The sequence below is a fragment of the Culex quinquefasciatus genome, chromosome 2 (genome assembly GCF_015732765.1).
Source record: "Culex quinquefasciatus strain JHB chromosome 2, VPISU_Cqui_1.0_pri_paternal, whole genome shotgun sequence".
Classification (NCBI taxonomy): Eukaryota; Metazoa; Arthropoda; class Insecta; order Diptera; family Culicidae; genus Culex; species Culex quinquefasciatus.
The window spans coordinates 68,338,759-68,351,004 of record NC_051862.1 but is presented as its reverse complement, the minus strand read 5'-3'; the positions used below and the strand labels follow the sequence as shown (position 1 = coordinate 68,351,004).

The 12,246-nt window shown below is 37.2% G+C and overlaps 1 protein-coding gene across 1 annotated transcript; it reads right to left on the bottom strand.

Moving 5' to 3' along the window:
* Window positions 1-774: 774 nt before the first annotated feature.
* On the bottom strand, window positions 775-10,170 carry LOC6032416 (palmitoyltransferase Hip14). Its single transcript, XM_038251997.1, has 4 exons — window positions 8,953-10,170; window positions 1,938-2,100; window positions 1,760-1,879; window positions 775-1,701 (listed from the first exon to the last, which is right to left on the bottom strand). Exons 1-4 carry the CDS (start codon window positions 10,168-10,170, stop codon window positions 1,340-1,342), a joined length of 1,863 nt encoding a protein of 620 aa, XP_038107925.1. The 3' UTR covers window positions 775-1,339.
* Between the last annotated feature and the right edge of the window lie 2,076 nt (window positions 10,171-12,246).

Sequence of the window (12,246 nt, the reverse complement as noted above, 5' to 3'; positions counted from 1 at the left end):
ATAACTTTTCGCGTTGTTTATTGCTACGGTTGCTACGTTGTCGGGTTGCTACGGTTGCTACGCGCGCATGCGCACGACTGGTTTGTTTGGCGTTCGGCTCGGCTTGCGCAAGCGAAGTGGGCGGAGCTTCGGTCGCGGTAGGCGTTGCGCAACTTTTGGTTGTTTGGTTGACAGGAAGTGAAAATTTTGTTTTGGGGGTTTTTCCCTCTAAATTTTTGAAAGATAATTTAGATGTTCAGTGATATTTTTTGTGAAATATTTCTCGTCTCCAATCTAAATTTGATTGAAGAAACTAACTTGCAGAACAGCCGCAAAAGAAGCTAGCTAACAAATAAATAATTTTGTGGGAAATTCCAGTGATTGCGGAGATAATCGAGGAAAATTGTTAATTTTGACGAATGGATTGAAATTGTCGAAAAAATATATTCAAAATCAAACAAAAAATCCATTGTTAGTGCATTTGCTTAGATTTGCTGAAAGAAGAACAACTTTTATCTTTTCAACAATAGTGATTTCCGTGTCTGTACAAAACTGAATCCGGTGAAGCAATTAAAATTTCGCCATCAAAACATTACGCGAAGATTTCGCAGAAATCGCCCCCACACAAAAGCCGTTAAGTTTGAGTTTAAAAATTCTTTCTGTATAGACTATTGCGAAGCAATGATAACCACAACAACTCTCCTGATACGGATTGTGTCGGTGCAAGTGCATCTAACATTAAAGGTGCGACAATTACAGAAGCAGCGCGAAAGAAGGAAGGAAAACAAATCGTTAACGCGATTTCGACCTTAATCAACAACACTCATTTATATCGTACGAACTAGTTTTTGGGAAACTTTTACAATTCTATCTAAGTAATGAAGGGGGTGGAAAGGGAGGGGGTACAATCTATTGCTTAATCTTCTCTTTCGCTGTCCCTAACACCGCTGTGGTAATGAATGTTTTTTCTTCTTTGTTTCTATATATACCAAATATATATAATATTTGTGTCTTTTTAACCCTTATGTTGATCGAGTGGCTCTCTACCAAACCCAACCTTCTTTACACACACGCGCAAGTACGTATTAAGCACAATTCTACCACATTTTAGTCCTTACCATGCCTAGCTAAAGCCTTTTCTTCGTTCGGAATCAACGGAATTCGTCCTACTCGCTTTAAAACGGGGTCTTCAGACCATCGTAATTTCCACCTTACCGTCAACCGTCGTCACCGTCCTCAAATCAGCTTGTTTTTCGCCCCGGTTCGCAGCATCGCCTGCACCGCCAGCCGCCTCATCTCGTCCTCCAGCGGCCGGCATCGAGTCTTCCCCTTGCGCCTCCGGTTCCCCCCGCTGACGCACTCAGACGTACTGAAAGTTGTCCGGCCGGAGCAGCGGTTCGTGCTCGACCGATTTGTCAAAGTCAAAGTACTGCATCCAGTCGGTTTGCAGCGGTTGAACGAGCCCGAAGCAGCTGCACTCCAGGAAATCAAACAGATTCCGGACGGGACCGCGCGTGAACGGACTCTTGCCGCCCTTGGCCTGGAAGTGCCGGTAGCGGCCGCGGTTCATGCGCTCGTTCGTCGTCATACCGAGGCACACCACCTGGTACGTCTGGCAGATCGTCAGCACCGTCACCCAGGACATGTGCAGCAGGGCGTTGGCCATCACCCAGCCGACCCACGGGTTGCACGACCCGATGGCGACCATCGCGCTCCACAGACCTGTCGAAAACGGAATCGTCACAATCGAAAAATCCAGCTCACGAACCACCAAACTCACCTTCATCCATGTTGACGTTGCAGGCCTGGACGTAGAAGTTGGCGCCGCCGTACAGCATCCAGCAGCACATCGTTAGCAGCATCCACAGGAATCCCATAAAGTACTTGTGATTCTTGGAGCCTGCAACAAAAGTCGTTTAGTTGTAAAGTACATGGAAGAAAGGAATCGCAAAACCTACCGATGCAGTTTCCCACCCAGGGGCAGTGATGGTCGAACCGGGCCACGCACCGGTCGCACACGGAACAGTGCTTGGAGCGGACGGGTCGCCGCACGAGGCAGGCCGAACAGAAGGCGGACGGTTCGAAGCCGCCGCCACCGCGCTCCGATAGCTCGACGATGGTCTGTGGGGGAAAAGGGAGAAGGAGTAATTGTGTTATATTAGAATTTTTTTCATGTTATTTTTATCATTTCATTCTAATTTCAGATATTTGAAAAGCCTTTAAGCTGAGATCAATTCATAAGACTTGGCTGGTTTTACTTTTAAATGGTGCGAATCTGCCGTGGCTGACTAGTTGTGGTGTTAGCTTTGTAAGCGGGTGGTCGAACCAATACAATTTTGGCTATCCAAATGTATGTAAATATTCGAAAATCTTTATCTTGGGAAGACATTTTCGGATTGATTTGTTGTCTTGAGCAAAGTTGTAGGTAGTGATGAGAATAATCCAGAAAAAAATAGTTAGGTCGTTGTAATTTTTCTCAAATGTTATGTCCAGGTTGCATTCGAAATGGAGAAACGCTGAAAAAAAAAAATATTTTAAAATGTCTAGTTTGAAATTAGAAATAAGTTAAAAAAAACTATGATTAACCATGATATTTTGCTCCCAGAATCTCAGCCTGCATTAAGAATTGAGCCAAAGGGCAGAGGCGTCGCGTCCACCTGTTCAACCTGTTCATAGTTCATAGTTCCCATACAACGCATCCAAAAAATACACTGAAAGCACTCTCATTTGTACACGCTGGACAGTGTGAATGTAGAAGTTCAGGGTGTGCATGAAAGCTTTTGGACAGTCGACATAAAAGCGCGCGATCAGGGAGAGAGCAAAATATGGAGATTTCTCTCTCGCGTCTCGGCTCGCGCACTTTTATGTCGACTGTCCAAAAGCTTTCATGCACACCCTGAACTTCTACATTCACACTGTCCAGCGTGTACAAATGAGAGTGCTTTCAGTGTATTTTTTGGATGCGTTGTATGGGAACTCGTTCATGGAGATATCCGGACAGGTTGGTGGCTGCTTGGGAGAATTTTCAGTGCGCGTTAGATTTTCATTGAGAGCTCTGAATGCGCTTGGCTGTTCCATGATTCCAAGACTATTTGGCGTGTTGTCTTAAATATTTTTGTAAAACCTTTTTAATTGTTATAAATAGTAGAACGGCAAGTAGCTTCCAAAAAGCATTTTGAACTGAAATAAAGCAATAAATAGCTCAGTTAAAAGTGAGCAAGCAAGTTCATCGACAAATTTGCAAAATAATTTGGAAGAAAATAGATCAAAACCTTTAACCTACCAAACATACCATAATTTCCTTAACATGTTGTTTGTACAAAAATAAAAATCAGAATAAAGCTTAAATAAGCTGTCGTAATAATGTCAACTTGGTTTGAATCGTTTTTATGAACAACTGCTAATTTGTTGAATTCTAGGGTTTTGATCGTCTTAATTTCTTTTGGGTAAATTTTATAAAGTGATGTTTTTTTATTTTATTTTATGGATCTCATATTGAGAAATGAGATGCAGTAAAATAACAAAAAATCTCAGTTTTTTTGTACCTAAATATGGCTCTTATTTTTTTGTGGCTATCAATTCAAAATTTGTTATATGCTTAAAAAGCCCATTTTGAAAATCAATGCAAAAATAAAGTTAACCACCGTCCAATCGATTGCACAAGTTTTTGTTAAATGAAAAATTTAATTTTTCTTCGATATTATTTTTCCCCCCTCTAGTTTTAGAGGGGAATTTTGAAGAAAAACAAAAAATAAAATTTTTAATTGCCGAATTGTTTTGGTCATGAAACTAGAGCACGAGATTTCAGGATTAGAATAGTCAATATCCGGAATGTTTGCATAGTGAGAATAATGAATAATTTTTGCTCTAATCTAATCCAATGGAACATAAGTGAAGTCATTCTAAAGAAAACTCCAGGAAAAAACTTGTGGTTGGATTACGCCACAAGTTTGTTTTGATTTAGTTTTTTTTATTTAAAAAACAAGCTGATTATAGAAAACTACAATGTAAAAATCCTTTATATTTTTCACCTCCTACCAAAAAAAAAGATCATTGCTGTACTGCCGTTCTACGCATAAATGTCCCATGTCATTTTTTGACGATTCTGACTTTTTATCATTTTTAAGTTTAGTTCGACGTATACTATTAGAAAAACACATAAAATTTATTACTTTGTTCGGAAACTCATAAAAAACAACACCAAGTCTGTTTGTCCCATCGTTGATCTTCTACGCATAATAGTCCCAGCAGGTATTTTCTATCACGAAATCATTACTTTCACGAAGCATTGTGTCTTGTTTATCTGTTGTATAGCAAGAGGATTGCAAATACGAGTGATAAACTGCTAACTGGGCCGTTTATGGACACATAGGGTGAATAGGGACCACGGGACAATTATGCGCAGAAACACAGAAACCGATCGAAAAATTTCAATCGCGTTTTTCTCAGTTGCACTTTTTTGAACATGGGACAATTATGCGTAGAACGGCAGTGTAATTTGAAAAAGTTACTATTTCAATAAAAATTATGTGATCAACAATTCTCACAACAATATTGCAAACATCATCTAATTTCTCTTTGTTTTGCAGTTATAAGTTATATTTTAAATAAAATTAAGCTAAAAAACTTAAAAATTACTGAAAAGATTTTTTGAACAGGTCAACATTTTGGCCACGCGTCGCCTCTGGAGAACATGAAATTGTTGAAATTTACAGTTCTTACGACAGGCCAAACAAGGGAAATTGGTTGTCTGGAGAAAATTGAACTGGGAGAAACCACTTATGTAAGTAAACTGTAATTAGCTCGTAATCATACAATAATGAATTAAATTAGCTTTTAGCACATATTTTCACCTGAACCACGGTGTTTTTTTGCTCAAAAGACGGAATCTTCTCCCACCTGATAAGTGCAGTGCTTCTGGGGATGCGCAGTCCTGTTTTTTCGCGATAATTTTCGTCGTAAATGATCGTAAAAATTTATTCGAACTTTCAGTTTTAGTATTAACTCATCAAACTATCAATTTTATGAAGAGTAAAGCGTCATTTATTTACTATTTTTGAAATTTGCTCGCGTTATCTAAATTGTAAAAACAGTAAAATTATACTGATAAGTCCAGCCCATAGCACTACTGCTCGGCTGGCACGCGTTCGATAAAAATAAACCATTTTAAATAATCAATTATTTATCTTTCCGCAGCCGGCTGCCTAACATTTAAAATTTTAACCGATAAACAAAATGCTCATGGTCACATCACTGCCACTCGTGAATCCTGACCTCATACCCATCTACTAACCCCCTCAAAAATCATGTGATACTTTGTCGGAGAAGCAGTCGATTGGGCGGTCTCTATCACTCAAGTATCGGACTAACATTCCCATCCACTTCCCCGTGACTCTACCACTGGTCGTGGCCGGCGCCGGTATTGATCAGCATGATAGGGGCCTTTGAGAAGTTGCGAAGCGAGGAAAGATAGCACCCACTCATCTTCCACGGCTCGTGGATGTAACTTCTGGAGGTCCTGGTCAATAACGGAGTAGCAACTGCGGGTGGGCACCTATGTTTTAAAAGACGGAATTTTCTCCCACCTTCCGCAACAGCGACCGCTCGAGACGCCATTTTATAACAGATTTTTTGCTAAAAATCAGAATTTTCACAAAATATCGTATTTTTTCGAAAATACTAAAATTTGCAATATCAAAGGAAACAAAATTTGTTATGCATTTTCACATTTTTTGAGTTTTTTTTTAAATGAAATACACATTTTTTTATAATTTGCAATATGCGAATCAAACGAAGCTAAATTTTAAATGCATTTTCACTTTATTATTTTGTATTTGCAAAACACTAAAATTTTCACAAAATATCATAATTTTTGAAAATACTTGAATTTCCATTATTTGCAAACCATTTATTCATTTTATCAAACGAAGCAATTTGTTTTATAAAGCACGCAAAATTTTGTTTCATTAATAAATAAATACGGAATTTTGTGAAAATTTTTGTGTTATAAAAAACTTCTGATAAAGTGACAAATCATACAAAATTTCGATTCGCTTGATACCCATAATATGGGTCCCATATGGGTCATTCCACCTGAAGTGTGCAAGAAAAAATGCAAATTTGAAAATTACCATCTCCGATTCTGTTCAAATTTGGCAGAGCTGTTGAGACTATCAAAACATGCAAAAATCCCGAATTTCATCCAAATCGGACCACCCGCTCCATTTTTGTACCCTCCCAAAAAAACGATTTTTTGGCGATTTTTGAGCGAAACCCCTATCTTCAAACGACGATAACTCATTAACCACACATCTTAGAGAGTCGGTCTTAGACTCAATTTTGAAGGAAATTGGACGTAGAATCTATTTCCGTGATCAAAATTTAGATTAAAATATGTTTTCTACCTGTATTGCGCAATTGAAAACTTTAAATGGCCGTATCTCAAAACAGCCCTATTTATTTTTTGAATTTGACCTCACCATCGTATTCCCCGTCCGATTTTACATAAGAATCACTTATCGACAGAAAGGAATATGTTTCGTTCCAGAGATATCGAATTTTAAAGTTTTGAGTATTTGAGATTACCTAAATCAGCTACACTCGCCGCCTCTGCTAGAAGCACTCGGGCGCGCTGATCAATAACTGCTACCTGCTTTTATTAAAATAAGATTTCATCCCAAATAATCATTAACAAAATAGGCAAATATTGAATGTACACCACTGTAGGAAACTGCTGTATAATCTTAAATTTAAAAAAAGTATACAGTGAATTTGTGTGCTAGCCCAATGAATAGCCCAATAATGGAATTCCCGCAGAGCTAGCAGGAAATTGCAATTGATCTTGTAAGTAACACTTAAGAAAAAGTGTACGATACATTATCGTGTTAAAAATTATGATTTAACATGAATAAAACTCTCGTGAAGCATGATTAAGGAGGAGGATTTCTGGAAAGTATAAAACTGAAAAATGTAAGTAAATCACAAAGATTAATCTGATTTATTATCTGATTAAGATCAAATTCAGTTGTGTTGATTTCGACACCGTCCGAACAATAATCTTTTTTTTTTGTTTGTCAATCATTTAGAAATCTTGAAAGACGATAAAGCTGCTGTTAATTATTCAGATGAAACTGGCTAACAATATAAAAATCGGTTTAATAATAAATCAACCTTTCAAACCGTAAGGCAGATTGTTTGGAGTTTTTGCTGAATGGCACTATTTTGCTATCGCACATGGCAATAGGGTTATTTCATCTACCACAGCCAGCTCTACATTTGTTCTCACTTCAAATAAAAGAAATAATTTGATAAAGTGGGAAGAAATGAGGAATTCGAAAAAATATAAAAATAATAGAAAAATGATATTTTTTTGAAAATTGTATTGTTAAAACTCTGTAGCATTTGCAAATAAATATTCAAAGTTCAAATTTTACTTAATATGGTTCAATGACACTGAGATCATGAAAAACGGTGCATTGAAAATAACCCAATAAATATTCCTTAAACAAAAAATAGATTGTTCAAGGTATTGATTATCCCAAAATCGTATAAAATTATAAAAATTATTCATCTTACAGAACACCAGGTAGTAATTATTCATCAGCGCGCCCGAGTGCTTCTAGCAGAGGCGGCGAGTGTAGCTGATTTAGGTAATCTCAAATACTCAAAACTTTAAAATTCGATATCTCTGGAACGAAACATATTCCTTTCTGTCGATAAGTGATTCTTATGTAAAATCGGACGGGGAATACGATGGTGAGGTCAAATTCAAAAAATAAATAGGGCTGTTTTGAGATACGGCCATTTAAAGTTTTCAATTGCGCAATACAGGTAGAAACCATATTTTAATCCAAATTTTGATCACGGAAATGGATTCTACGTCCAATTTCCTTCAAAATTGAGTCTAAGACCGACCCTCTAAGATGTGTGGTTCCTGAGTTATCGTCGTTTGAAGATAGGTGTTTCGCTCAAAAATCGCCAAAAAGTCGATTTTTTGGGAGAGTACAAAAATGGAGGGGGTGGTCCGATTTGGATGAAATTCGGGATTTTTGCATGTTTTGATAGTCTCAACAGCTCTGCCAAATTTGGGCAGAATCGGAGATGGTAATTTTCAAGTGCTGTTCCGCTTCAGATGGAATGACCCATATTGCAAATTTAGAAAATTTGTGTATTTTCGAAAAAAATACGGTATTTTGTGAACAATTTTGAGTACTGTGAAACTCACTACATTTTCAAAAATATATATTCTTAGTGAAAGCATTGAACATTTTACAGGATACGGTTGACTCAATCGATTTACGAAAGATTTTAAAAATGAGTTATCGTCCGATATCGGCGTTAAGATTATCGCCTATAGAATTATCGAAATAACGATAGATTGTCGTTATCGTCCCGAAGACGATAATTTCATCGATTAACAACCTTGGCCATTATGTTTTTTTTAAATAGGAAATTGTTTGCTATCAATCTGATTCCTGTAGGGCACGTAGGGAGTGTACTGATGGAATAAGTTATTTTGGTTTTGTGCCCTAATGAAATGTTTGGCTCGAAATATGCAAAATTTACATTTAGATTACGGAAACTGATTTTTTTTTCCGAAGCCCCACATTTTAGTTCTTTGCCCTCTTAAAATGCTGCTTAATTTTTAAGTTTTGAAAATATTTTTAATCAATATTTTAATTTACGTTTAATTAGTTTAACTTAATTTAAGTTTTCTCAATTTTAATTCGTAATGAATTGCAGATGTAAATGCACATTCCTAAATTTTCGAACAGCAATTGTCTAGATTTTTTTGATTGCCCATATCTGAAAATAATCGTATATCGTCGCTTGTGTGTATCTTTTAACACGTCCTCCGTAAAAAGATAGAAAGTGTCAAAAAAAGCACAAGAGTTCATCTCATCTCACAAACGCTGAAAGATTCATTCAAATCGGGGCATCTCGATAAAACCAGTCTATATTTCCGCAACTCACCCTAAATCTCTGCTCCTGCGTCGGCTGAATGACGCCCGGGTCGCCTCGCCACGACTTGAGGAAACACACCCACAACCCGGCGCTGCACGTCAGGAAGGAAACGGATGCCAGAAAGGACACCGTCGGCGCAATGTACGTCAACCAGGTGACGTAGAACCACGCCTTGGTGGCCATGTAAACGCTCAGCGGGAGCAGCGCCATCAGCGTCTCGTCGAACAGGGTTTGGCCAACGGTGTGGGACAGCGCGTACAGACATCCGAGCAGGAAGATTTTAATGATGATTAGGGTCTCGGCGCAGAAGATCAGTCCGGCAAGGTAGAAGACGAGGAAAGGAGTGGCGATCATGCTCCACCAGCGGAGTCGTTTGTCGTGCGTCATGCGGACGATGATGTTCCGACGCTGGGATTGCTGGGTGAGTTCGCGAACCTTTTCCGACACTTTCGAGCCTATCCAGATGGAGCCGAGATGGGGCTGCAGCATCGTGAGGGGAGTGTCCCCGCGGAGATTTGGTATTTCCAGGCTGGCTTTGCCTTTAAGGATGAGCGTGCTGACGGCGGTCGCGTTCCGGGCTAGGATGGCCCAGTGCAGGGCCGTGTTTCCGTGGGTGTGGTCAGCGAGGCTCGGATTTGCGCCGAGGGTTAACAGGAGCCGTACCGGATCCAGGGCTGAGATCTTCCAGGCGGCCCACATGAGGGCGGTCATTCCGCCGCGATCTTGCAGATCTGGATTGACGCCACGGGCGATAAAGTACGCGACGAGTGCCGTGTGGCCAAATTGGGCCGCCAGGTGAATGCAGGAACAACCTTCGGCGTCCCGTAGACTTGGATCGGCTCCGGCAGCCAGCAACAATACAACCGCTCCCAAATGACCCTGCCGGGTGGCCCAATGCAGCGGTGTCGCGTTCAGTTCTCCCCCGACCGCGTCCACGATCGCTCCCTTATCCAAAAAGTATTTGATAATGTCCTTCCGGTTGTTGATCGCCGCCCAGTGCAGCAGCGTGACCGTTTCACTGTCCGGCTGGTTCACGTCCCATCCGGCCTCGATCAGCTCCTTCACCCGGCCAATCGCCCCATACTGGGTGGCCTTCACGATGTCAAACCCACTGTAATCGTGCTCGACCGGGGCCACCGCCGATTCGTGCGTTATCAACCCATCCCGGTCGTTCCGTTCCTGCGTCGAACAACCTCCGGCCGCGGCGTGGCAGGCCGATTGATACATCGTATTGCCCTCCTTTCCAAGTTACCCGCAAACACTCACACCAAACTGTCCACCCTCGCGTCGCGGGAACCGACGAGAACAACGGAACGAAATCCACTCCCCAAAAACAAAACTCAGTCCACCATCGAAGTCAAAGTCGTGCGGGAAAAAAGAAGACAAATAAAAGTGCGTTTGTTTTTCACTGGCAATTTCACACTCGCTTGGCCACCGCGCCGTCACCACCAGTCCGACGATAATCTACTTCCGCGCAATCGAAACTAATCGGTTGGGCTGATAGCGGAACGTTTTATCAATTTGCGAAAATTTCGATTTTTTTTTTCCTCTCTCTCGTTTTTCACACCGACCGAGACGACGACGATTCCGCACAATCAGTTATCGAACGCGAAGAAGGAAAACTGGCGAACTGCGACGTTTGACAGAGGCGCAGAGGTGACAGATGAAAAATATACTCGACGGGGGGTCTGACGATGGGAGTGGAAATGTCAAAATTTGGGTATAATATAATTACACTTCAATTCGGAATTGTGTTAAAATGCTAAACCTTACACACTGAGAATTTTCTGCCAAAATTACAAAAAAAAGATTTAAAAAATTGATGAAAGCTCGTTTCAGAAAATTATTTGAAAAATAAAAATTGCGTTGATATTTAGAAAAATATCAAAATTTTAAGATTATTAAATTCGGAAGCTTTTAAATTCTGGAACTAAATTTAATAGTTTAAAAATCTCTTGATTCCTGAATTCTTAAATTCTTAAATTCTTAAATTCTTAAATTCTTAAATTCTTAAATTCTTAAATTCTTAAATTCTTAAATTCTTAAATTCTTAAATTCTTAAATTCTTAAATTCTTAAATTCTTAAATTCTTAAATTCTTAAATTCTTAAATTCTTAAATTCTTAAATTCTTAAATTCTTAAATTCTTAAATTCTTAAATTCTTAAATTCTTAAATTCTTAAATTCTTAAATTCTTAAATTCTTAAATTCTTAAATTCTTAAATTCTTCAATTCTTCAATTCTCGACTTTTTTTTGAAAAGGTCCTATAAACAAAATTTTCAATTTTTGCTTTTTGGGTGTTTTTAGAACCGCCTTGAGTCAGGGGTATTCAAAAACACCCAAAAAGCAAAAAGTGAAAATTTTGTTTATAGGACCTTTTCAAAAAAAACTCGAGAATTCTTAAATTCTTAAATTCTTAAATTCTTAAATTCTTAAATTCTTAAATTCTTAAATTCTTAAATTCTTAAATTCTTAAATTCTTAAATTCTTAAATTCTTAAATTCTTAAATTCTTAAATTCTTAAATTCTTAAATTCTTAAATTCTTAAATTCTTAAATTCTTAAATTCTTAAATTCTTAAATTCTTAAATTCTTAAATTCTTAAATTCTTAAATTCTTAAATTCTTAAATTCTTAAATTCTTAAATTCTTAAATTCTTAAATTCTTAAATTCTTAAATTCTTAAATTCTTAAATTCTTAAATTCTTAAATTCTTAAATTCTTAAATTCTTAAATTCTTAAATTCTTAAATTCTTAAATTCTTAAATTCTTAAATTCTTAAATTCTTAAATTCTTAAATTCTTAAATTCTTAAATTCTTAAATTCTTAAATTCTTAAATTCTTAAATTCTTAAATTCTTAAATTCTTAAATTCAAATTCTTAAATTCTTAAATTCTTAAATTCTTAAATTCTTAAATTCTTAAATTCTTAAATTCTTAAATTCTTAAATTCTTAAATTCTTAAATTCTTAAATTCTTAAATTCTTAAATTCTTAAATTCTTAAATTCTTAAATTCTTAAATTCTTAAATTCTTAAATTCTTAAATTCTTAAATTCTTAAATTCTTAAATTCTTAAATTCTTAAATTCTTAAATTCTTAAATTCTTAAATTCTTAAATTCTTAAATTCTTAAATTCTTAAATTCTTAAATTCTTAAATTCTTAAATTCTTAAATTCTTAAATTCTTAAATTCTTAAATTCTTAAATTCTTAAATTCTTAAATTCTTAAATTCTTAAATTCTTAAATTCTTAAATTCTTAAATTCTTAAATTCTTAAATTCTTAAATTCTTAAATTCTTAAATTCT